This window comes from Terrapene carolina, unplaced genomic scaffold (genome assembly GCF_002925995.2).
Source record: "Terrapene carolina triunguis isolate 2854851 unplaced genomic scaffold, T_m_triunguis-2.0 Scaffold38, whole genome shotgun sequence".
NCBI lineage: Eukaryota > Metazoa > Chordata > Testudines > Emydidae > Terrapene > Terrapene triunguis.
This window is the reverse complement of record NW_020664389.1, coordinates 8,364,895-8,390,947: the sequence shown is the minus strand read 5'-3', so window position 1 is coordinate 8,390,947 and position 26,053 is coordinate 8,364,895. Positions and strand designations below refer to the sequence as shown.

Below are 26,053 nucleotides of genomic sequence, written 5' to 3'. Positions count from 1 at the left end.
GGCGAACCGCGGCCAGTGGGGGCCGCGATCGGCCGAACCTGCCGCGTCAGCAGGTAAATAAAATTGGCCCGGCCCGCCAGGGTGCTTACCCTGGCGAGCCGCGTGCCAAACGTTGCCGACCCCTGCTCTAAATGCTTTATGAGCATTACAGCTACCTTATTTTGATTGCTTATTTCTATTTTTTTCCTTGAGGGATACAGGAGATATGAGTTCCTTTGCAAACAGACTAAAGTTAAGGGGTGAGATTCTTGCTTCCCCCTTCCCCCGCCACCAGTTTTGGCTCCTCTATGCTAGGTAAAAGGTCTGGAGTGGTGTAAAGAGTCTCAAGTTTTGCTGGGGATGTGTATCGGGTGTGAGTGTAGCACTGTAGAGATTCTGGGCAGCACTGTGACCCATATAGCAGCTCCAGGAGCATGTTATAATTTAGACAGACCAACACAGCTGTGTAAATTACACCTGTGTTTTTTGGAGTCCAGAATTTAGATGGTGCAAAAATGACTTAAGGACATCTTAACCCCAGGTCTTCCTGGTCTGAGAGTTTTGAGGGTATGTCTACACTGCAGTTAGACACCTGTGGCTGGCCGGTGCCAGCTGACTTGGGCTCGCAGGCCTCTGGCTGTGAGCTGTTTATTAATGGTATCATAGGATCATAGAATCTCAGGGTTGGAAGGGACCTCAGGAGGTCATCTAGTCCAACCCCCTGCTCAAAGCAGGACCTAATCCCAACTAAATCATCTCAGCCAGGGCTTTGTCAAGCCTGACATTAAAAACCTCTAAGGAAGGAGATTCCACCACCTCCCTAGATAACCCATTCCAGTGCTTCACCACTCTCCTAGTGAAAAAGTTTTTCCTAATATCCAACCTAAATCTCCCCCACTGCAACGTGAGACCATTACTCCTTGTTCATCTGGTACCACTGAGAACAGTCTAGATCCATCCTCTTTGGAACCCCCTTTCAGGTAGTTGAAAGCGGCTATCAAATCCCCCCTCATTCTTCTCTTCTGCAGACTAAACAATCCCAGTTCCCTCAGCCTCTCCTCATAAATCATGTGCTCCAGCCCCCTAATCATTTTTGTTGCCCTCCGTTGGACTCTTTCCAATTTTTCCACATCCTTCTTGTAGTGTGGGGCCAAAACTGGACACAGTACTCCAGATAAGGCCTCACCAATGTCGAATAGAGGGGAATGATCACGTCCCTCAATCTGCTGGCAATGCCCCTACTTATACAGCCCAAAATGCCGTTAGCCTTCTTGGCAACAAGGGCACACTGTTGACTCGTATCCAGTTTCTCATCCACTGTAACCCCTCGAGCCTTTTCTGCAGAACTGCTGCCTAGCCATTCGGTCCCTAGTCTGTATCGGTGCATGGGATTCTTCCATCCTAAGTGCAGGACTCTGTACTTGTCCTTGTTGAACCTCATGAGATTTCTTTTGGCTCAATCCTCTAATTTGTCTAGGTCCCTCTGTATCCTATCCCTACCCTCTAGCGTATCTACCACTCCTTCCAGTTTAGTGTCATCTGCAAACTTGCTGAGGGTGCAATCCACGCCATTCTCCAGATCATTAATGAAGATATTGAACAAAACTGGCCCCAGGACCAACCCTTGGGGCACTCCGCTTGATACCGGCTGCCAACTAGACATGGAGCCATTGATCACTACCCATTGAGCCCGACGATCTAGCCAGCTTTCTATCCAACTTATAGTCCATTCATCCAGCCCATACTTCTTTAACTTGCCGGCAAGCATACTGTGGGAGACCGCTAAAGTCAAGGAATAACACATCCACTGTTTTCCCCTCATCCACAGACCCAGTTATCTCCTCATAGAAGGCAATTAGGTTAGTCAGGCGTGACTTGCCCTTGGTGAATCCATGCTGACTGTTCCTGATCACTTTCCTCTCCTCTAACTGCTTCAGAATTGATTCCTTGAGGACCTGCTCCATGATTTTTCCAGGGACTGAGATGAGGCTGATTGGCCTGTAGTTCCCCGGATCCTCCTTCTTCCCTTTTTTAAAGATGGGCACTACATTAGGCTTTTTCCAGTCATCCGGGACCTCCCCCGATCGCCATGAGTTTTCAAAGATAATGTCCAATGGCTCTGCAATCACATCCGCCAACTCCTTTAGCACCCTTGGATGCAGCGCATCCGGCCCCATGGACTTGTGCTCATCCAGTTTTTCTAAATAGTTCCGAACCACTTCTTTCTCCACAGAGGGCTGGTCACCTCCTCCCCATACTGTGCTGCCCAGTGCAGCAGTCTGGGAGCTGACCTTGTTTGTGAAGACAGAGGCAAAAAAAAGCATTCAGTACATTAGCTTTTTCCACATCCTCTGTCACTAGGGTGCCTCCCTCATTCAGTAAGGGGCCCACACTTCCCTTGACTTTCTTCTCGTTGCTAACATACCTGAAAAAACCCTTCTTGTTACTCTTAACATCTCTTACTAGCTGCAACTCCAAGTGTGATTTGGCCTTTCTTATTTCACTCCTGCATGCCTGAGCAATATTTTTATTCTCCTACCTGGTCATTTGTCCAATCTTCCACTTCTTGTAAGCTTCCTTTTTGTGTTTACAATCAGAAAGGATTTCACTGTTAAGCCAAGCTGGTCACCTGCCATATTTACTATTCTTTCTACACATTGGGATGGTTTGTTCCTGCAATCTCAATAAGGATTCTTTAAAATACAGCCAGCTCTCCTGGACTCCTTTCCCCCTCATGTTATTCTCCCAGGGGATCCTGCCAATCAGTTCCCTGAGGGAATCAAAGTCTGCTTTTCTGAAGTCCAGGGTCCGTATTCTGCTGCTCCTTTCTTCCTTGTGTCAGGATCCTGAACTCAACCATCTCATGGTCACTGCCTCCCAGGTTCCCATCCACTTTTGCTTCCCTACTAATTCTTCCCGGTTTCTGAGCAGCAGGTCTAGAAGAGCTCTGCCCCTAGTTGGTTCCTCCAGCACTTGCACCAGGAAATTGTCCCCTACACTTTCCAAAAACTTCCTGGATTGTCTGTGCACCGCTGTATTGCTCTCCCAGCAGATATCAGGGTGATTAAAGTCTCCCATGAGAACCAGGGCCTGCGATCTAGCAACTTCTGCTAGTTGCCAGAAGAAAGCCTCGTCCACCTCATCCCCCTGGTCTGGTGGTCTATAGCAGACTCCCACGACGACATCACCCTTGTTGCTCACACTTCTAAACTTAATCCAGAGACTCTCAGGTTTTTCTGCAGTTTCATTCCGGAGCTCTGAGCAGTCATACTCCTCTTACATACAATGCAACTCCCCCACCTTTACTGCCCTGCCTGTCCTTCCTGAACAGTTTATATCCATCAATGACAGTACTCCAGTCATGTGAGTTATCTCACCAAGTCTCTGTTATTCCAATCACATCATAGTTCCTTGACTGTGCCAGGACTTCCAGTTCTCGCTGCTTGTTTCCCAGGCGTCTTGCGTTTGAGTATAGGAACTTAAGATAACTCGCTGATTGTCCCGCTTTCTCAGTCTGAGACAGGAGTCCTCCCCTCTTGCACTCTCCTGCTTGTGCTTCCTCCCGGTATCCCATTTCCCCACTTACCTCAGGGCTTTGGTCTCCTTCCCCCGATGAACCTAGTTTAAAGCCCTAGTGAACCTAGTTTAAAGCCCTGGTATAGACGCTCGGGCTGGAGCCCAGGCTCTGGGACTCCCCCACCTTGCAGGTTCCTAGAGCCTAGGTTCCAGCCCAAGCCTGAACATCTACCCCATGGTTAGACAGCCCCACAGACCAAGCCCTGTTATCCCGAGTCAGCTGGCACAGGCCAGCCACATGTGTCTAATTGCAGTGTAGACATTCCCAGAGTGTCTTGTCCAAAGCCACACAGTGATAAAACTGGATAAGAAGTCAGAGGTTTTCTGACTTCTATTCTCCTTCTCATTCCTTAAAGATTCATCATATTTTTGTGCTTAGCCTTTGTATGTAAAAAATATGTAGAATAAATGTTGTTCTTATTTTTGTTGCCGAGGTTTCATAGATTTGAGAGGCTCTTTGGTTCTGGAACAGAAATGAGTGGCTGCAGAAATGAGCAAATAAGCTAAAGATCCTTTTATCCAGCTGGAATTTTCTGGTATAGTTAGGCTCAACATATTTTTATATTTAATATTTTTAATTAATTACTTAATTTGTAATGCTAATACAAATCTGTTCCGAATATGTTCTGTATGAACATACTATGGTGCCATTCATCAAAGGACCACAAAGCACTTTTGATTGGTGGTTGAGTTGATATGTATTTATTGATCACAAGAGTTCATACAAAACTATCTTCTTGCATTGCATAAAGAGTGCAAATCTATTTTTAATGCAGCCAGCCAAAGTACCAGTCTTGGATTGTGCGCTAACTGCTGGCTGATTAGTGTGAAATTTAATTTACACTAATAAGCCTGAGGTGAGGAGAGTGTGAAATAAACATTACATGTAAATTCTGCATTTTACAGTTATTTCTGTGTTTACATTGAAAGCAGCACTCTCTCTGGGATCCTCCTCTTCTAATTTTCCACACTACTTTCATGGTCTTGTAACTGGTGGCCAATACATCACATATTTCTTTCTATATATTGTGTTTCATAGCCATTCAAAACACACATTAATACTCTAATAGAGCATTTTGACATTTTAAATTTTAATTATCAAGAATTATTAACCCCAGAGGCTAATTTTCACTGTGGTAAAGTTGTATATCAAGAAAGAGAGAAATAAAGAAAATTGTGAGAAGGGGAATGCAGTCATGAATTTAAAAATCTGGAAACCTTCATAGTCTTACATCTATACTGTAGTATGGTTCGTAAATGAATGTTATGTAGGGCTCTCTAAAGTATGTTGTCCTGTTCTCCTGTGATATATATCCGTCTAACGGTTGGTTATGATTTCTCCTGGCCATATGAGCGTGTGCAATGAGATTCTGAATTATGCTATCCTCTATAAGAGGAGCTTGTTAGTTCACAACTTTCAGTTCTTTTGGGCCAGATGGTGGAGTAGTTCCTAGGGTGAGTGATATAGAGAATGAGGGAATAAACACTCCAGTACTGTAATGAGTTGCAGTATAGTCCTTACTGACATTATCTTCTCTGTAGTTTTCCTGGCATAGAAAGTTTTTAAGAGGTATTTTCATTCCATGACAATCCAGTTTCTCATGCTCCTAGTGCACTGCCTAGTCAGTGTCCAAAGCAGTTTACAGTACAAGTAAAAGAAAGTAACTTTGAGGTCAGTAGATGTCACACTCTCATATCCTTGCATAAACCAGAGGAGTCTCCAGTTTGCCAGTCAGGCCAGCTTCAAATCTCCTTCACATGCCCAGAGCAGCACAACTTGACGGATACCAGGGGAGTCTCGGTAAAAGGTTTTTCATCTTTGTACTGTAAAACAGTAAATCTGAGTTAATAACTTAGTTGTTTCATTAAATGAATAAGATATCAGAAGATTATTTGACCAATGCCTTCTTAATTTGCTGTTATGGGAAAGCACTTGCATACTGAAATCCATAAAAATTTGATCTAAATTTGAGTTATTCATAGCCATCTTTACTATAATATCCGGATACTGTGGATTAAGTCAAATTGTCATATTACAAAATGCTGGGTTCCATTCAGTGACTGTGTATAATCATGATCCAATAAGAAAACTTTGGTTTCTTTATCTTATAGGCTCCCGTCTCCGTCAAGAAGATTTCCCACCTCGAATTGTTGAGCACCCTTCTGATCTAATTGTTTCAAAAGGAGAACCAGCAACTTTGAACTGTAAGGCTGAAGGCAGGCCAACCCCAACTATTGAGTGGTATAAAGGGGGTGAAAGAGTTGAAACTGACAAAGATGACCCTCGCTCCCATCGGATGTTGCTGCCCAGCGGATCTTTATTTTTCTTACGCATAGTACATGGACGCAAAAGTAGACCAGATGAAGGAGTCTATGTCTGTGTTGCAAGGAATTACCTTGGTGAAGCTGTGAGTCATAATGCATCGCTGGAGGTAGCAAGTAAGTAAAGGTTTTTCATTTTTTACGAACAGTCACTTGTCTTGATGTTGGCTATTACTGTGGAAATTTAAGAGAAAAAAAATCAACTTCTCTGAGACAAACAATTGACTTAAAATAAAGGTAGGAACTATGTACTTGAATTTACTGTACTACATACAAATATATTGGAAGGAAACGCAGACATTTTGAAGATTTGGACTTGCTGGCCAGATGCATCTTTAGTTTTCTATGAAGTTCTGGTTCTTTGTTGGCTGTTGAATGTTGCATGCCTGATTCAAAGTTTGATACTTTTTTCCACTCAGGGCCGGCTCCAGGCACCAGCTAAGGAAGCAGGTGCTTGGGGCGGCCAATAGAAAGGGGCGGCACTCCGTCCGCTACTCGGGCGGCATGTCTGGGTCTTCGGCGGCAGGTCCCTCAGTCCTTCTCTTCCTCTTTGAGCTGCCACCGAAGAGGAAGAGAGGGAGTGAAGGACCTGCCGCTGAATGGCCGCCAAAGAATAGAGTGGCGCAATTGTCCTGCCGCCAATGGGTTTCTTTTTTTTTTTCCCCGCCACTTGGGGCAGCAGAAAACCTGGAGCCGGATCGGTTTCCACCACATGTCATATCAAATGCAGTTTACTATTACTGGTGATAGAGTAAAGGCACAGCACAGGTGATAGAGTAGAGCACAGCACAGGTGCAAAGTGTTGTGTACATAAACATAAGGCAAAAAATTACTTAGTATGACTGGGTGCACAAGAGAAACCGGTCCTGCTCAAGTGAGTTCTGGTGCATGGCCAGTCAACTTCCTCTGGCTAATAGCAGGCATATGCCAAAGACAGGAGCAGATAGGTATGTTGTTCATTTACATTTCATCACACTTGTCCCTTCAAACATGCCCCTTTTCTGTTTTCTGCTCTGAAGAACAGAGTTAAAAGTGAGTGTGCATGAATCCTGAGACTTAGTGAGAAGGACTATACCTAAGTCAGAAATTTCAAACTCAGATATTTAGACACTGAAAGTCAGATTTCGGAACCTAAATAAGAGTTCTGATATCCACAACTCCTATAGAAGTCTATGGAAATTGTTGTTGCTTAACAGACCTGGAAGTCATGCCCCTTTTTTTTGGTCCTAGTACCCATGCTTAGTCTCCACTCTTGTTTTCACAGGAGCAGAAGGTTCTTCTGCTTCCTGCTGTACACTCTTCCAGGACTTGAAGGTCAAGTCCCATATATGAAACATCTAAGACATTCTGTTAAAGGCCATTTTTATGTGTTTTTATCGCTGAATTACAATGATTACCACCTGAGTACTGATGGAAGCACAGCATATGCCTACACTCATACAGCCTTGATTATATAGTATATATTTTGTCATAACATTGAAATGAATTAATCTACCAGATCCACACCTGAAATCCCTTCTTGAGGAAAGATAAGAATTTGGCTCAGTAACTAATCCAAAGTTCTTGAAACTGCTTTAAAACACATTTGTTGTCTAGTTGTTCAGTGGTCTTTTGTAAAGAGTTGAGTAGCTGTAGCATTAAGCGCTTTATTGAAATCCAGTTCTCTTGACCTCCAGTTTACTATTACTTACTGTACAATGTAGTTCATAAACGTTGAATGTGTTTTAAAGATTTTTGCAAAGGATGTAATGTGTGAGGCATTCAATTAAAAATCTGCAGTTTATTTGGTTAATAACATACAATGTAGTATCTTTTAATAACTTCTGAAAATGCACATGGTGTCAAGGCCACTATATCTTGTGTATGTAAATGTATATGTATATTCACCTCACAATTTCCCATTTAAAGTCTAGGAACTAGGGTTAGGCCTATATTGGTGGAGCAGTGTTGCTGCTGCCAGGTCACTTGGCAGTTTCTAAATGACTACACCCCAACTAAAGGTGAGTCAGAATTTGTGTGGGCTTACCCAAAGAAGGACAGCTCTGCTTTGTGGTTGAGGGTGGGAGGGGGAGAGAGGAAGAAGGTCAGAAACTGCTGCAAAAGGTGCTCACTGGTCAACTTTGCAGCAATGACTCACCCTCCCTCCCCCCCCCAGGAATGCGCATAAAGGTACGAAACTTGGGTGGGGCAAGTCTGTATGTGAAAGCAGCAAGGAAGCCAGCACCCACCCTCCCTGGAGGTGAATGGCAGGCTGGGTTTGGACCTGCTGTGGGCATTACGCTAGTCACCCCTTTTAAAGGGGGGCTGGGAAGGAATTTTTCCCACACCACCAGAATTGGCTGTGGTGGAGTGTGGATTTTTTGCCTTCCTCACAGCGGGTGTGAGGATGGACCTTTTCTGGTGGATAGAAAAGGAGGTAGGCCATATGTCACAACTTATTTTGTAATATTGGGTGGATATTCAGTGCAGGTACTCCATAGGGAGGGCAGCCAGTGACCAGATAAATGGCCTGGTAAAGGACTTAAAAGGAGGTACTGGATAAAGAAACAGAACGGGAGAGGGGGTTCAGGGACTCCCATGACAGGTACGGCATGGGGCCACCCCCCTCCCTCCTGTCTGCCTCCCCCACCCCCCCGTTCTCATAGCCCTCCTTAAGCCTCTTGCAAGGCTGATGAATGGTAAGGTCCAAGCCATGGGTCAGCTGGGGGACCTGGATGGAAACAAAGGGGGGCTGGTAGAAGCCCCCGAGAATTGATTTGAATAAGCATGGATTTGCCTGCACTGTACACTTGATCTGCCGGGTAGTCCCAGACATCTCTATAATAAAGTTGTGGCCTGATTAAAACCATAACAAGTCCTTCTTGCGGTATACCCAGACAATGTGTTTGTGACCCCCATCTCAAGTCATCTTGATTAGATTGCAGGGAGAATCTTCATGACAGGGTATGAACTTGTATGCAAAACATTAGTGCCATCATAAGGTTTTTCAAGTGTCTTAATTCTTGAGACAGGGATAAAAGACAAGTATCTTCTAACAGAGCTTCACATATTTGCCACAGAACAATAGCATAGCATTAACTGCTTATCCAGTTCCAATCACACTCGTATTGACAGTGAATCTCAGAGTTGTGAAATGTGAGTTGAGATTTGCTGAGACTTGATTGTTGTTAAAGTCGACATTAACACTTAAAAGGGAAAAATCACTAATATGTGTGTTAGTAAACGAAATTTTTAGCGTTGGTAACATGGTATTTGAAAAGATTTTAACAGAACAAGCAATGATGTGAAAATGCAAAACCAGTGAAGCATTTTAAATAGCACTGAAAAGGTAAAGAATCAGATATTCTAGGAAACAGGGAAATAATTGAAGCTACTGGAATAAATTTACATTAAATTTAACATCTGTGAAACATAGATATAACACTCTCATTATAAACTACAGTTAGACTCATAGTGGTCAAAGAGAAAACACTGTTTTGGTTCACTTGTCACTGCATCCTCTTTCATACAAACAGTATTATCATATGCAATTGCTACTTTAAAAATTGTTAAATTTTAGTTTTGTCTTTGCATGTTTATACAATAAAATTGCCTTTATTTGTTGTGCATTTAAGAAACACAAAAGAACACTTTATCATATTCATTTGGTTATGCTTTAATGCTACACAATCAGTTTAACTGAAAGACATTTGTAAAAAAAAAAAAAAAAGGTGGGGGAACAAAAGCTTTTATGCACTGTAACTGGTAGGGATGACTGGAAGCGACTCTTGTCTATGGCAGTAATTTGCATTTTATAAAGCACTTCCTTTTTCATCAATTCTGTTTGTCACAACTTTATTTAGATTTCAGTCCTTTAGTATCCTGTGAATTTGTAGCCTACACTTCAGATCAACAAATAGTTTATTTATTTTTCCAATAAACACTAAAATCAAATTTTTAGTGTTTTCTAAAAACCACATGTTTTCAAAACAAATTCACTCTTAATTTTTTGAGATAGGACAATTCATCAAGGAAATTTTGTTTTTGTTTTTACAATACAATGGGGATGTTACTAATTCTTTTCTTTGTTCTATGATACATATACGCTTTAGAGAGTCTCCAGTTACAATAGAAGAAGTTAGGGTGATATGTCAAAACTCAATACAATCTTCCGGGATGTGAAATATTAACATTAAACATTTTTTTAATTCTACTAATATATTTTTAAGTACATATGAAATTTTATTCTATGTATCAGATTGACAGCCCCAGAAACTAAAATCCTCCTTGTATCCACAGAACAGATAGAATATGAGGAAGCAGGAATGTGCAAGCTTACTCATCTTCTACTTCCCACTCCCCAGTAGGCCCACCAAAATACGCTGTATATGTATCTTCATTTATCCCTCACTGAGGTCTATCTTTTAGCTAGCCAGGGCCATTTGTCCCTTGGTGAATACATCGATCTAGCACTAATAACTATTTGGTATCTTCAGTCAACTGAATCAAGACAACCATTTTCCTCACTACAATCTCTGCCTCTCGTGTTACTTTAAAATTATGAGCTTTATGCATTACATTGTTGGGCTTGCTTTCTGGGGTCCTTGGCATTGTTTAAAAGTACCGTATTCTCTCTTATTTTCATATGCTTTTCCTGTGTGTATTTCCTGTTATTGGCCTTTTTTAAAACAAACAAAGAAAATAGCAACATGATCCCCAAGCGTGGCACTATGCATGTAATAAATGTATCTTCCAAAATGGGGTCTCTTCCCTAAATACAGCATAGCATTGCTTATCTTATCCTGAGTCTCTTCTGTGTGTTCAGTTTACAGGGTTGTGTGTTACTGACTTAGTCAAATCACAAGTCACTTGATATTTCTTGACACCAAAAGCTTAAAATCTATCAACCATTTTGATGAGCAGTAGTGCAAAACTCTAGAGACGTGTGGTACTGTCTCAGTTAGAGAAGTAGCTTTGTAACTTAATATTAGGTGATATAATTTGTATATAGTTTATTCACAAAGGAGGTATAAAATATCTATAATATATACAAAATAGGAGGTTCAATTACAAGACAGGTTAACAGGATATTGTTTCCACTTTCTGAAATGGAACCTGCTTACATATCTTCAGACTTTACTCACAACTGAATGACGCTTCTGTGTACTAGACCAACCAGTGAAGGCAATGGGATAATCAGGCATCAGTAACCAGTCATCCTTCAGAGACTTTATACCACTACAAGTCTGTTTGCTTCTCTCTTCTTGACTTCCTGAACTCAGCCTTTTGATCACGGGAGACCTCCTTAAATTAGCTCCATGTTTTGTTTTTGAAGAATGTAACTGGTTTCGAATTACCATGTACTAGTGACACATTCCCTGTTGGTGAAAGGTCCTAAAGAATGTGATAAAGGGCATGTCCTTGTCAAGACTAAATGGGGTAATTCTTATTATAAATGTCAGTTTTTACAGGTAGGAGCACAGAGTCGATCAGTATTTTGCTCCTCCAAATAAGTGGTCCAGACAAGAATCTGTCCATCACATCAACAACTTAGAAACAAAGGCTGTTCCTCACCTTAAAGGAAACAAAATCTGTTTTGGAGATCTGAGAGAAGTTATCTATCAACAAACCAGGAGTGTACTACAGCTGTTTCATGCTGTTGAGTCCCTGAAGCTTCTCTGATGAACAGATGCACCTGATCAAGATCAAATTAATTTATTTGGCACCTCATTGCACAGCAAACTGACTCAACAGTTACAGTGCATCCTTTAGATTTCCATGCAATTACTCTTTTTTGAGAGAGAAGATATTCCTGGACCTGTAATATCCATGAGAATAAAGATGGTTCTCAAGTTGCGTGGCATTTATTCATAACCAAGAGGGATAGTAGTGGCAGGCAAATACCCATGGTCAGTACCTTTTTGCCTTCCTCATTTCTGCCTCTCCCCCCCCCCCTCCATTCTGAAGATTCTGTGGATCTTAAGGAGAACCAAAGTGCCGATGTTCAGTAGACACCAGCCTCATACATCTTCATTTTCAAATTGCTTCTTGCTTAGATGATAGCTATAGTTTTGCCACCCGTGTTCAGGAAATCTTTATTCCTAAGCCCCCTAAATCATATTGCTGTAAAACAGGAGTGGCCAACCTGAGCCTGAGAAGGAGCCAGAATTTACCAATGTATATTGCCAAAGAGCCACAGTAATACGTCAGCAGCCACTCATCAGCTCCCCTCCCCAGCTCCTCCCTATGATCAGCGCCTCCCCCTCCTTCCCTGCACCTCCCGATCAGCTGTTTCGTGGCATGCAGGAGGATTGGGGGTGGAGCAAGGGCATGGCAGGCTCAGGGGAGGCGATGGGAAGGCGTGGAGTAGGGGCAGGGCCTGTGTCAGAGCCAGGGGTTGAGCAGTGAGCACCCCGCAGTACATTGGAAAGTTGGTGCCTGTAGCTCCAGCCCCGGAGTCGGTGCCTATACAAGGAGCCGCATATTAACTTCTAAAGAGCCGCATGTGGCTCCGGAGCCACAGGTTGGCCACCCCTGCTGTAGAAAAACCGGTCTGTGCAACCAGGTTTTTGAGTAAAGATTTGCAAAGAGACAGTTTTCTAATACAATTATTTTTCTACAAGTTATACTAACCAGTACCTCTAATTTCTGTAACAATGCTTCTCGGCATTACACAGCTAAGATTCTAAGCTATTGTGTATGTTGTTTGCTAATATATTTGATTTTAGTTTAGAGCTGGATGGTAACCCAAATGTTCTTCACATTCAGTTCCCAGCAGTACCTATAAAGTATTCTGACTTACCAGGATGTGACATCCTTTTTGAGAATACCTTCTTAGGATGGTGTTAACTTGAGATATGATCTGACATCGCTATCTAATCAGTCTTCCTAAGAGATTGATGTCCTTCTTACAGCAATTACTTGGGGATAGTACTTCAAAAATGACATGGAAAAAACATGGCTCACTTACCTTTAATTGGTAAGTTGTAACATAGTGATCAGACCTGTTCTCACTGTAGGTTCAGCTCTGGAAATACCGCAATCTCTGGGAGGTTATATATGCATTCTAACCGCCTTTGTATAGCAGGACTGTTCTAAAGCAGTAGCTGAAATTAATCAGCAAAATAGTTCCCATTTTGGAGTAGACTTTGTGGCCCACTGATAAACTGGTAACTGACAGATCAGCACTTGTTAAGCATGTCAATTTTAATGTAATGAGTAGGTTAAATTCACTTTGTGAAGAATCTTGTTAAGTTATTTGCTCTATAAATTACTGTAATATGGTACCTAATCTGCATTGCAGTTGTATGGCACAATTATTTACTGAGTTGATTTTGAGAAGATTTTAGATTTTGTTTGCATTCTAAACTGGGAAAACAGGACTCCTAATAATAACCTACAGCCTTGATAACTTTTCTCAGAATATTACTTAAATTCTTTAATGTTAGAGTCTTATGTGTGGAAAAGATTTTGAATAGAACTGGTTCGTTCCTTTCTTTCCTCCCAAAGTTTCAGACACAGGAAGAAGCAGATATCATCAAAAATTTTAGTGATGCTAAACCCACAAGTACTGGCATTAACAAAAGTTTCTTGAGGCAATACAGGTTTCATAGCACAGTTGTTGGTAATGCTTTTAAAAGCATTACCATCTATGCTGTATTTGCCTTGAAACTAAGTGTTACTGTACAGCTGTAACAACAACTGAAATCGTGGGTTACTAGAAGCTGTCAACTTCTAAAGCATTTTTAAAATGGAATGTAATGTCATTTCAAATCTTACTTCCTGTGCAACAATGATAACACGTGTGTTTGTGCCTGCTATTTGCAATACAGTATGTGTTGACTGTATTTCAGGAAAGCAAAAGTGATTACATTAGCTTATCTTCATATAGCTTTGGATTTTTTAAAGTAATTTTCTTAGTCATTCTAGTCAATAGCAGAACATGTTATTGTTGAGAGTTTGAGTCTTTAGTTCTATCCTTTACCTCATTCATTTAGTTCTTGAGGGGAACAGAGAGCCTTGGGGGGAGGGATAGCTCAGTGGTTTGAGCATAAACCCAGTTTGTGAGCTCAATCCTTGAGGGGGCCACTTAAGAATCTGGGGCAAAATCAGTACTTGGTCCTGCTAGTGAAGGCAGGGGGCTGGACTCAATGACCTTTCAAGGTCCCTTCCAGTTCTTGGAGATAGGATATCTCCATTTTTTTTTATTTTGCTTTGCAATTAATTCTAACTCCTTCTCTCCCCAACATCCTATGTAATTTGGCAGCAGAATTACATTGGTAGTAATTAAAGCTGAAGTAATTCTGGGAGCTTAGTACTATAAGGAAATCCCATCTAACTATCCTTGGCATAAAACATAGTTATCCTAATGAAAATGGGAGAATTAATCAAAAACAGGGGAGTAACTAGCCATGGCTGGGGGGAGCAACTAGCCATAGCTGGGGGGAAAAAACTAATTTCCTTGAAACTTACTGTTACATTTCTAAATTTTGACATTATATACATAATTGAGCTATTATGTTTACAGCACATCCCTGAAACTTTGAAAGGTGATTATTGTACTCCAGAGAAATAAAACTATCCTCCTTTCAGATCTAAAGAGGTGTTGTATACACACACACATGCATAATTTAGTTCTGTTTTTAAAAAAAATAAGGAAAGTAAAACTCAAAAATAAAATTCAAACTTTTTAATTAAATGTCTTTCTCAATACTATTGTGGATTGATTATGGGTTAGGCCTAGCAAAAATGAACAAATGTTTTATAAATCAGGGAGTAATGACATGTTTTAAAATATAGTTATTCACCATGACCTGTAAAATATCAATTGAGGGCCAGAGGATTCTATCTGGGGAGAAAGAAAGTTTGACCTACCTTTTTCTACTATGGAATTTACAGTAACTCCTCACTTAAAGTCGTCCTGCTTAATGTTGTTTCGTTGTTACGTTGCTGATCAATTAGGGAGCATACTCATTTAAAGTTGTGCAATGCTCCACTCTTACATTGTTTGTCTGCCTGTTTTCTCCACAGCTGGCAGCCTCCCTCTGGCCTCCTCCCCCGCAGCACCTCCCGCCCGCCGGCAGACTCTGAGGATCAGCGCCTTCCCCCTCCTCCACCGCCTCCTGCCGGCGGCAATCAGCTGGCTTGCGGCATTTTGGAGGGAGGGGGGAGGAGCGAGGACTCAGCGTGCAGGCTCCCCTCCCTCCCCTGCCTTCCGAACGCAGCAAGCCAGCTGATTGCCCGGGCAGAAGGGAGGGGGGAGGAGTGAGGACTCGGCATGCCTCCCCCCTCCTTCCCCTACGCGGCAATCAGCTGGCTTGCGGCGTTTCGAAGGGAGGGGGAGGGAGGGGGGAGGAGCCAAGACGCAGCGAGCGAAGTAAAGGGGGAGGAGGTGGGGGGGAAAGAGGCGGGTCAAGGGTGGGGGCTTGGGGGAAGGAGTGGGTGGGCTGAAGGTTGAACCCCCTGCCTCTGGTGCTTGCAGAGTAGGGGAAGCTGCCCTGGAACCTAACTCCCCCATTTACATTAATTCTTATGGGGAAATTGGATTTCACTTAAAGTTACATTTTTCAGGAACATAACTACACCGTTAAGTGAGGAGTTACTGTACTTCCCTTCATTTTTTCCCCCCATGTCACACTTGAGAACATGTGCTGTTCCTTTACATCTTTAATGGCAAACTCAGCAAAAGCGGGGTCTAGGGTAGGTTCTAGAGTGAAGCTCTACATTGAACTAGAAAGACAATGTAGTTTTATTCTGATACTTGTTTTCCTTTCCCCAGTAACATTCCCAGTTCAGTGTTGGGAAAAGTTGACTTTCTGTGATTCTTCCCTACTGTCACTTGCCATGGTGTATAAATCTCTACCCTCCAGAAGAATTTCAGTTTGAGACCACAGCATGGTGGAATGGCAGAATCAGTGCTTCACTAAAATGAAATTTAGCACAGAATGTGTCAAAGTACAGCTCAGCTCATTCATTTATGGACAAGAAAGTGAAGCTTACTGCAGATTCAGAAAGAAGTCAAAGCTGTAGTTGAAATATCACTACTAAAATGTATCCAAACTGATGCAATTTTCTGGAATGATAAAATTGCAGAACTAAATCATGTTTAATCTGTCCTCAAAAGGACAAGCTCTGTGTGAATCGCCTAACATATAATCTGTGTGGATCTGGGATAATACACAAGAGCACGCTTGAAAGATTTAAAAACACAATTGACCATATACCTAGTACTGGCATTTTATGATCTTGATAGCTGGTAGCTACGCCAATTACATAGATATGTTTGGAGGCTCATATTTTATCTTTCCAGATGGCTTTCAGATATTGAGACCAGATATGTCTAAAACAGAGAGAGCATGTTTGGTGAGCATGTCAATTTCAACTTGCCGCTGCTTGGGAATGCTATGAGCAGCAATAGAGATGGCCACTGTAGTTCTTTGTGGGGAAGCAAGAGCCAAAAAAATGGTAACTGGGGAGGGCTACAGAAGCAGAGACCTCCTTTTTCCTCTTCCACATCTTTGTTGCAGGTAGAGGCCATTGAGGAATGGGGAGAGAGGGGCAAGGAAGAGAAGTGCCTGATGAGAGTTGGTTGGGACATTTTCAACAAAACAACATTTTTTTTGTTAGAAAATGCCAATTCAGCAAAACCAAAACTTTTTATGGAAATGCATCATTTTCAAAGAAAGCTTTTCATTGGGAAGGTTCCTCAGGTTCCGGAGTGAATTTCTTGTCAAAATGAGAGAGGGTTCCCCCAGAATAGCCAATAGCCTGGTAGTTAGGGCACTCGTCTGGAGCATGTGAGAGCCAGGGTCTTGAGCCAGCATCCCAGGTGAATGCCCCAAATACTGGATGATTCCATTGTTCTGGGGTTGGGATATGCCTTTTTTGGACCAACATTTTTTTTTCCTAAAGGTCTCGGTTTCGTTCCACAACAGGAGATTTTTTTTTTTTTTTGAAGGACGGAAAGCCTATCTGTGTGACAGATACCTTTACCTCTCTCAGCAGGCAAAAGGCCTTGGAGAGAGAAAGCAAAAATTTATTTCCCCCTTGAAGGAGTGGTAGGTGTGGTGCGACTTCATATTTATCAAACACTTCCAAGACAGAGGCTGATACAACAGATGGAGTCCTAAAGCATGGTTCACAGACAGCACTCGGATAAAAATTCCAGAACCCTCTCCTTCCTAGCATCTAAGGTCAACAGCAGGCTGACTTCTCCTGGATATTGCTGGTAGGCTTCCTGATCCCAAGGAGCTCTTTTATATCTATCATTAGCTAGTAGGTATGTGGTCAATTTTTAAAGTCCTGCCTCACAGCATGTCACTTTAGGCAGAGCTGTGGGGCTAGATTTCAGAATCACAAATCTCTGAAATTTTTCAGAAACAACCATCTGCTGAACCCGTAACAGGGAGAGAGAGAGAGAGAGACACACACACACACACACATCCTACTTTTTGATCATGTACCAATTTCTGTACCACTTTTACCATTCCCTTGTATATGAGAAGTTACTGGCAAAGATTATGAAGGGCTAGATGAGCAAAATGCTGCCTTTCTGGTCCTCACCATTGATTATTTAGACCCTGGTTCCTCTCAATCCTACATTTTCTAATATATTTTCCTGTAATACTGAGAAATCGGCATGTTAACCCAAATTTAGGAAGATAATTATGTTAAGCTAACATGTCTGAAAAACACATTATTTTTGCCTGTCAAAATGGGGACGTAGGTTTTGATCAATATTTACAGGAATGGTATTTTTATAAGTCATTATTCACCTCAAATAAAGAGAACTAGGTATTCTTAAAATAGAAAATAATGTGTGTTTATTGTCTCTAGACTATAAAATTTCCTGAAACAAAATTGCACTGGTTATAAAGCTTTGCATCTTTGTGTCTGTGTAATGTTCAGATGACAATCATCTGACCAAACTTGGATCCAGTATGTAAATTGATTTCAGCTGACTGCATTGAATTTGAAAGAAATTTAATATGGAAACTGCCTCTGCTCCTCTTCCCATGGTAGTAGATGCTTCTCTACGTCATCTGTTAAGCAGTGCATAGTCAGCATATGGCTCTTTCTCTCCTATTTAAACTGTTTCCTCCTGGGAAAGGGAAATTCCCCTCAGACCAGACAGACATCTGCTGACTCTCTCTCCTACCAGCAAAGCCACAGAAAAGATATCTTTCCTGTGATTAAAAGAAATACGTCTGGAGGCTTTTAGTTTTCATTCAATTAATCAAAGATTAAACCCATGTGGACTCTCTGAACTGAGCTTCTTTGTGCTTTCTCTAGTGCCGCTGATTGGAACCCTTCTGCATATGTTTTGACTGAAATTTAAGATTTTACCCACATAAATGTTTTAATGCAAAACTAATGTGTCTTCATCAGGAACAAGAAAAAAAGTTTAATAATAAGTAGAAAATAGAGTATAAAATATTACTACTAAGTTTCCTTTCACATTAACGCATAACTTGAGGTGCATATTTTAATTAAAAAATAAAATGAAAGGTAATACAGTGTGCAGTGCTGTATACTTTGTCAACTCCATGTTTCTCAACAAAAGCCTTATGGATATATTAGAGGCACATAGTTTAAGGTCATAAGTGACCAGCAGCTCATTTAGTCTTACCTCCTGTATATCTAATCCATATATTTCCATTGGTAAATCATTTAAAAAATAGTGCTACTATGCATTATAAACATTATTTACACTAAGAATGTCGGTAGCTTCTACCTTAATTCCTCATCCCGATGATGTACTGCAGATGAAACATTAGATAAATGTTTCAATCTTGTAGGTTTTTCCCCTACCTCAGAAAGGGAGTTATTTTTCTTCCTAATGTTTATAAAAAAATGTTGACTGAAAAAGTCATTAAGAGCAGGATCGCAATAATTAAACAGATTATCTGAATACTAGTGAGTCTGTTTATACAGACTATTTATCTGAAGATAATTTGGTTGGCTCCAGTTTTATTAGTGGAATTAGTTCTTTGTTATAGTCTGTGGCATGGTTTTGAAACAGCAGAGACCTTACTGATAACTTGACTTTCCGAAGGTATTTGTACACAGCTGTGCTTTCTCTTGCAGTATTCTGACTAATTATTCTATATTTTGGTAATGTATTGATTGATTTTTTTTCTTTAAAATGTATTTAAAATATAGTAGCCTATCTAATTTTCTGAAAAGCTTTGAATCCCGTAATTAAAATACACATACAGCATAAAGAACTACCCTTAGATAAATATCCACCCAACAATCTTTTTTTTTTTTTTCTGGCAGCCCATTTGATAGTCTAGCAAAGATTTTGAAGGTGGATTTTCATGCAACCTTTTATTTCTAAGGAACTATCAGATTTCTAGTTTTTATGCATTATTTTTAGGCTATGCTCCTACTGCTGACTTTGACATCATCCCTCATCCTTTTGTGTAGCCAAAATTTCTGCTGAAGTCTGTGGTACATTCTGTGCACAGACACACAACTATCTTGGGGATGGAAGTAGTATAAGACCATAGATAGTAGGATCAGACCCTTAATGGAAAGATTGGAAATTTGTTTGTTTGGTCCCTCAAGATGCATTTTAAAAGAAAACAAAATAATCCTAAAAAACTTGAATCAACAGATGTACTGTTATGTTTTGTGTGTGTGGGTGTAAAATCCTCATTAAAGATAATTAGGTTTTATTATCATGCTTTCTTAAAGGGAATATCCCCTGTTTTCTAGAAAAAAATACATTATGCAATGTATGCAGATGACTTGTATATGAAAAAAGTAAAATTTGAAAATATACTTTTTTATTAATTAGCTTGCTATTGTAAAAGGGAATTAATTTTACAGTGACTATATATCTCTTTTCTTTTTAGTAATAGAGGGCCATGTCAAACATTCATTGATGTCATTGGCAAAATTCATACATTCAGTGGAGAATATTTTACAGATCATTTTGTTTTCTGATTCCAAGGGAGTGTTTTGGATATTTGGGTATTGTCCATTTACTCATAGACTTGAAGTCCAGAAGGGACCATTGTGATCATCTAGTCTGACCTCATCACAGGCCACAGACCCTCACCCACCCACTCCTGTAATAGACCCCTAGTCTCTGGCTGAGTCACTGATGTCCTCAAATCATGCTTTAAAGACTCTAAGTTACAGAGAATTCACCATTTACACTAGTTTAAACCTGCAAGTGACCCATGCTGCAGAGGAAGGTGATCCCCTCCTGCCCAACATCTCTTCCATTCTGACCTGGGGGGAAACGCCTTCCTGATCCCAAATATGGCATTCAGTTAGACCCTGAGCACGTTGGGAATACCTGCCAGGAAGGTATCAGTTAGGTTTTTTGCTCCCACTGCTCCCCTTGGAAGACTGTTCCAGAACTTCATTCCTCTGATGGTTAGAAACCTTCATCTAATTTCAAGCGTAAACTTGGTGATGGGCAGTTTATATCCCTTTGTTCTTCTGCCAACATTGGCTCTTAACTTAAATAACTCTGAACCTTAGATTTACAGTACAGCCTGTACGTGCTAATGAAGTGTTTTTTCAATGGTAATTCAGTGGTATTCAGACAGCATTGTTCCTGCTCAAGGAAGATTGATATGTAAAGAACGGTCACGTTTTCCGCTAACGCTAAATGCCTTGTGTTTAAACAATTTTATTTTTGTTTTTTGAGACATTAGATAATAGAAATGGCAATTTTGGTGTTCCATCTGAATAGCTTAAAGAATCCTCAGCATGAATCTCATTGGCTCACGGATTTGACTGTGTGTTTGTACAACACCTAGCACAACAGGGCAAAAGACCGAAGTCCTGTGATTAGCAAAAGAGCTAGTATAGCATTCAGAACCAGAAGTGCCACTTCCCTAACAATGTGCCTTAGCTCATATCTGATAGGTAGCTTTGAAGGAGTGACAGGAAAGTTAACACTTTATGCTCAATGAATCATTGCACACTCTTCTGAGATTGACAAAAAAAATTGCTCCTTTCGGGTTGATGTTGTACTTTGATTTGAGTAGTACCTTCTATTTAAGATTCTTAAAGTACTTTAGAAATGCAGGTTGATCTCATTCTCTTTGGGTGGTGGTGGGAAGCAAAATTAGTTTTCTTACTTGTAATTTCAGTTTCTCTTACTACTCACTGCTTTAGTCTTTTTTTAAACTCATGGGTATTTCTGTCTGATCCTGTGGAATAGAGGCATAGTTTCAAAGTAGAGGAGATAGAAAACTATTGTCGTTATTACAACTTAAAATGGAGAAACAAATACAACGATAGTATTGTCATTTTTGTACTATTTAAGCCTAAGAGAAGAATATTCCTCCTTGTCCTGATCTTAATTAAGACATAAAAGAAACCCATGCTAAACCAAACTTGTATGTAGAATAATAGATAAGCATAGGGAGAGTCTGTCCAGAGCAGAACAATCAAAATTTAAAGGTGAAAAACTAATTTGCCTTTCTTTTTGTGATGGTTCTAGTGCGCTGGCTGTAACTTATGGAAGGTAGCCAGCAGTGACCATTGTCTCCCAAACACACAAATGGGGTAATTATATAGTAAACAGATTAAAAAATAGTCACAGAAGTGAAAGGCTGGCTCAGGTTGGGGATGTGATGGTTGTTCTTCGCTACTGGTAAAATTTGCAGATGACACACAAATCAGTAGGAATGGTACAAAATGATGGGGACAGGTCAGGTATACAGGCTGACCTGCATCACTTGGTAAGATGCCCTTATTAGGGAAAATGTGTTTTAATACAGCCAAACGCAGGGACATATATCCAGAAACAAGGTATGTAGATCACATTTACAAGATTTTGGGACTCTGCCCTAGAATTCAGTGGCACTAAAAATGACTTTGGAGCTATGGTAGATAGTCGTTTTGAACATGAGCCATCAGTGCGATGCTGTCGCTCAGAGGGCAAACTCAGTTCTCAGAACTATCAGCAGGGGATTATCAAGGAGGAGGTGGCATTAAGGTATGTAGGATTAGTGATATTGGAATAATGTGTCGAGTTCTGGTGTCTATACGTCAAAAAAGAATGTTGATAAATTAATAAATGTTCAGAGGAGAAGTACAAGAATGATTAAAGGTTTGGAAAACATGCCTTTGTAGTGAGAGACTTAAGAATCTCAATGTATTTAGTTCATCCAACAAAAACTTTTAAGATGTAACTTGAACACTGACTACAAGTACCTACCCAGGGAAGAGATTTCTGACAGTAGGTGGATCTTTAATCTAGCAGAAAAAAGGCATGAGATCCAGTGGCTGGAAGTTGAAGCTAGAAAAACTGGGACTAGAAATCAGGTGCAGATTTTTAACAAGATGATTAACAATTGAAAAATTTTACCTGTGAATATAGAAGATTCTCCATCACTTGAAGTCTTTAAATCAAAACTGGATATCTTTCTAAAATACATGCCATATCTCACACAACAGTTATAGGCCAGATGCAGAAAGTACTGGGTGAGGTTCTATGGCCTGTGTTACTAGATGATCATAATGATCCCTTCCGGCCTTAAAATCTATTACTCCTGAAAGGGAAGCAGGCCAGAGCCAAGTCCCAAAACTTCCTTGCTAAAACCCTCAGTGTCCATCTAACCCCTCACCCCCAGCCACTCCGTTGTGCAGCAAAGTGAGATGCTGCGAAGCTACAGGCTGCAGGAATTACTGTCCTGGTGTGTTGGCATAGGAATGGTAATTTCTAGGGGAAACCTCTGGTACTAAAGGTATCTTAAAAAAAGACACAATTTCTTGTCTGATCTTAGAGGCACAAGAGCTCTTTGTTTCTGTCTGTGTCCACACTGATAAAAGCTTGGGATCCCACTGCTAGACTAGAGAAGTCTCTGCCCTCCAAAAAATTCTTCTGTGAAGACTCTCACTTTTGCAAATGGAGACAAACCTGGAAGGAAGAAAATTGCCAGGGATAAAATAAGATAATCTTTTTTATGAAGGCAAAGGAATCCCTTGCAAAAAGCTGTCTCATAGATGACAGAAGAGGAAACGCCCACTCTCCTTCCTGAAGGGAGAGAGACTGGGGGGAGGGTGCTGTTGATTCAGCAAATATGTCAACAGAGAGAGCATTCAGTTCCATTTAATAATTACATAAAAGGAACTCCATATCCCTTCTGCGGGTTGAGCAGAAATAATTTTTATCCACAGCAGTGGATCCATCATAGCGGATTTTTGGAGGCTTTTTAAAAATGTCTTTTTCCATTAACAGATATAAACTTATTACATCTTTAAAAACATGGTTTAGTGGACTAATTGTGCTTTAGAAAAGCCGGTGCACGGATAACCTCTTAAACATTCTGATTTTTAATATGTGGGTTGCTAAGTGTCAAAATCAGCATGTAGACACACAACATTGTGGTGATTTCTGTCGCAGTTTTGACGGAAGCCTGAACTATTGTGTGTCAAGAAGGTAAAACAATGCACTTGTATTGCATCTTGCTAGCTTCTTTCTCCATATTAACTTGCACCATGTGCACAGAATTTAAATAAAGCAGTGTTAGAGTTTTTTTCATTTCTGTCATTTACTTTTTGATTAAGAGTGCAGTAAAATGTGCCATAGGAGGAGGAAGTAAGTATCCAATTGCCTTTCAGAACTGTTTTTGCTTCCTAAGTAAAATTTCTGTTTAGAGCAAATGTATATTTATGCATACATCTCACTAATCAGTAAATCCAAGAAAGGGAGGAGAGAGAATTGGTACTAAAGTGTCAGAGTCGGAGCTTGTCGGAAACCAGCAATAGTTTCCAATGCATTTTTTTTGACGACAAATATAAACTCCTCAGATCATAATATAATGGTCTGTAAAATGGGGAGATAATTAAAAATAGGGTGATTTCTCAACCTGCATGAACCATTCCTAAATAAGAATTGGGATGATAACAGAGTGTGTGTGTGTGTGTGTGTGTGTGTGTGTATGTGTATGTGTGTGTATATATGTATATATACACCTCTACCTCAATATAACGCTGTCCTCGGGAGCCAAAAAATCTTACCGCATTATAGGTGAAACTGCGTTATATTGAACTTGCTTTGATCCACTGGAGTGCACCGCCCTCCCCCCCTCCCTCCCCCCCGGAGCACTGCTTTACCGCATTCTATCCGAATTCGTGTTATAACGGGTCGCGTTATATCGAGGTAGCAGTGTATATGGGAGAGATTTCTGTAACATAACTTGGGTCTATATTTGTGAACAAAGTGACAACGAGAAAGGATGACTAGCTGTCTTACATACATGTGAAAACGTTTTTTACCATACTTCAGTTACTGTCTCTCTCTCGCTCTCTCTCTCTTTTTAATTCAGTCTGATGGCAGTTTGTCAATCTGTAGACCACCAAAAAGGCAGGAAACATGGAAAGTGGCTGGTCACACATTACAATCATGCATAGCAGGTTTATTTTAAAAGCTCTGTGCCTTGGTGCATGCATATGAAACAAAAAAGAAACCTTTTATTCTTCAGGCACCTCTGCCTGTGGGTGCTCAACTGCATCAGATGTGCCAGCTGGACTTTTGCAGAGGATTAACGTTCTTTTGCCCAGCAGCAGGAGCAGCCAGGCACTGGAAACTTTTTTTGCCCTATTTCATCTAGTGCTGTTTTCAAATCAGTTTTGTTCCTTTGCCCCTTTAAAAACGTTGCTTATTTTCTATAATAATAGGAGATTCCTTTCAGTATCTATAGTCCTTGCTTCCTTAATCAGAGGTCTTCTGTCTCAAAATCCTATTCCAGCGCTTCAAGCATTCAGTAGTCTTCAAAATCTACAACCAGATTTTGGCAGCTTTACTGCTACAATCCTTAAACATACATCAGCTCTCTTCAGATAGCAGCTTGTCAGAGGAAGGTTAGGCAGGGGAATTCCTGTCTCAAGATTTTTCTTGGAATCCCTAATGGCAGCTGTAGCCTTGGCCTAGGAATAGGATCATTACCAACAACAAACCAGAAAAGCTATTATTTATGGATCTGTCTCAGTGAGATAAAGCCTTGTCCCAGCCATTATTTCCTAAGATATATTTTTAATTGTGCTGATTGCCCTTATAGAATGCAATAACTACTTCCTATGTGAAAGCAAACGGAGGATTTTTCCTGCCAACATATCTTGTTGATCATAAACTCAACACTGTACGGTAGAAGAATCTTGAAGCACAGGAATTTAAATTAGGAGTAACTTTCAAGCCACTCTTTATTCCCTTGCTTAATCATTTGAGTTTCTTGGCCTCCTTTTAAATGATTCAGGGAAATAAATAGAAATTACTTCCTTTTAAGAGTATTACACTAGTTAAGATGATTTGTTGAGGCATATGGATTAGTGTGTCACTAATGCATGATGCTTATTTTTATCTGATTGACTCTACTACAGTTATATCTGAGACTTTGATGGTTGCTGACTAGAAAACATATCTGAATGATGTACTGCATAGTGGGAAGAATGAATTCAATAACCATGGATGGATTATTGTGAACCATTAATATCCCTGCTTGTTTACCTACTGTCAAAACTAGAGCTAGATAATGCCTTTCTGTCAGTAATTCTGGCTTTTCAGGCCACTCAGTTTTTTGCAAAATAGGTGGGGTGCAGGACTTTGGAACTACAGTATACACCTAAATTCATTTTTTAAATTGGAATTGGAAGCAAGTCCTGATGCTTATCGGGGTGTGTGAGAGGGATGGGAGTGTGTGTGTGTGTGTGTGTGTAGATGTAATGTGTATAAAATATCTTCTTCTAATATAAGCTCAGTTCTGAATGCAGCGCCGTTGCCAGCAGCCATGCAGAAGTAAGGGTGGCAATACCATGCCAGCTGCAAGGCTCTACCACACTGGGATTTTTTGTCATTGTTTCTGCCCCCTCTCCAAGGCCGGCTCTAGGTTTTTTGCTGCCCCAAGCAAAAAATTTTTTGGCTGACCCCCACCCCAGCCCTGGGCTCTCCCCCTCCCCCCCCAGCAACTGCACCCTCCTGCTGCCCCAGCCCTGGGTCACTGGTAACTCGCTCCCAGGGCGGGTCATTCAGCAGGAATTTTGGATGTGCACAGAACACAGACAGGATTGGTTCCCATATGGTTACAGAACTGCAGTAAAGTGGAACAATTTTCAGCTTGTGTGACTGGAGGATATCTGGATGCATATTATAAGACTGTCCTACATAAATGAGGAAAAGTTGAGGTGCCTTTATTATTCTTTTGTTCCATTCTTTGTTTCTATGGGGAAT

At 40.8% G+C, this 26,053-nt stretch overlaps 1 protein-coding gene across 4 annotated transcripts in view; it reads left to right on the top strand.

Annotated features, from left to right (window-relative positions):
• The window catches only part of ROBO1 (roundabout guidance receptor 1), a 1,048,580-nt gene that overhangs the window by 671,440 nt on the left and 351,087 nt on the right, over positions 1-26,053 (top strand). For all 4 annotated transcript variants that reach the window (XM_026652616.2, XM_026652620.2, XM_026652612.2 and 1 more), the window contains one exon: positions 5,668-5,994. In XM_026652616.2, coding sequence (XP_026508401.1) covers positions 5,668-5,994 — 327 coding nt within the window. The remainder of the gene's footprint in view (positions 1-5,667; positions 5,995-26,053) is intronic.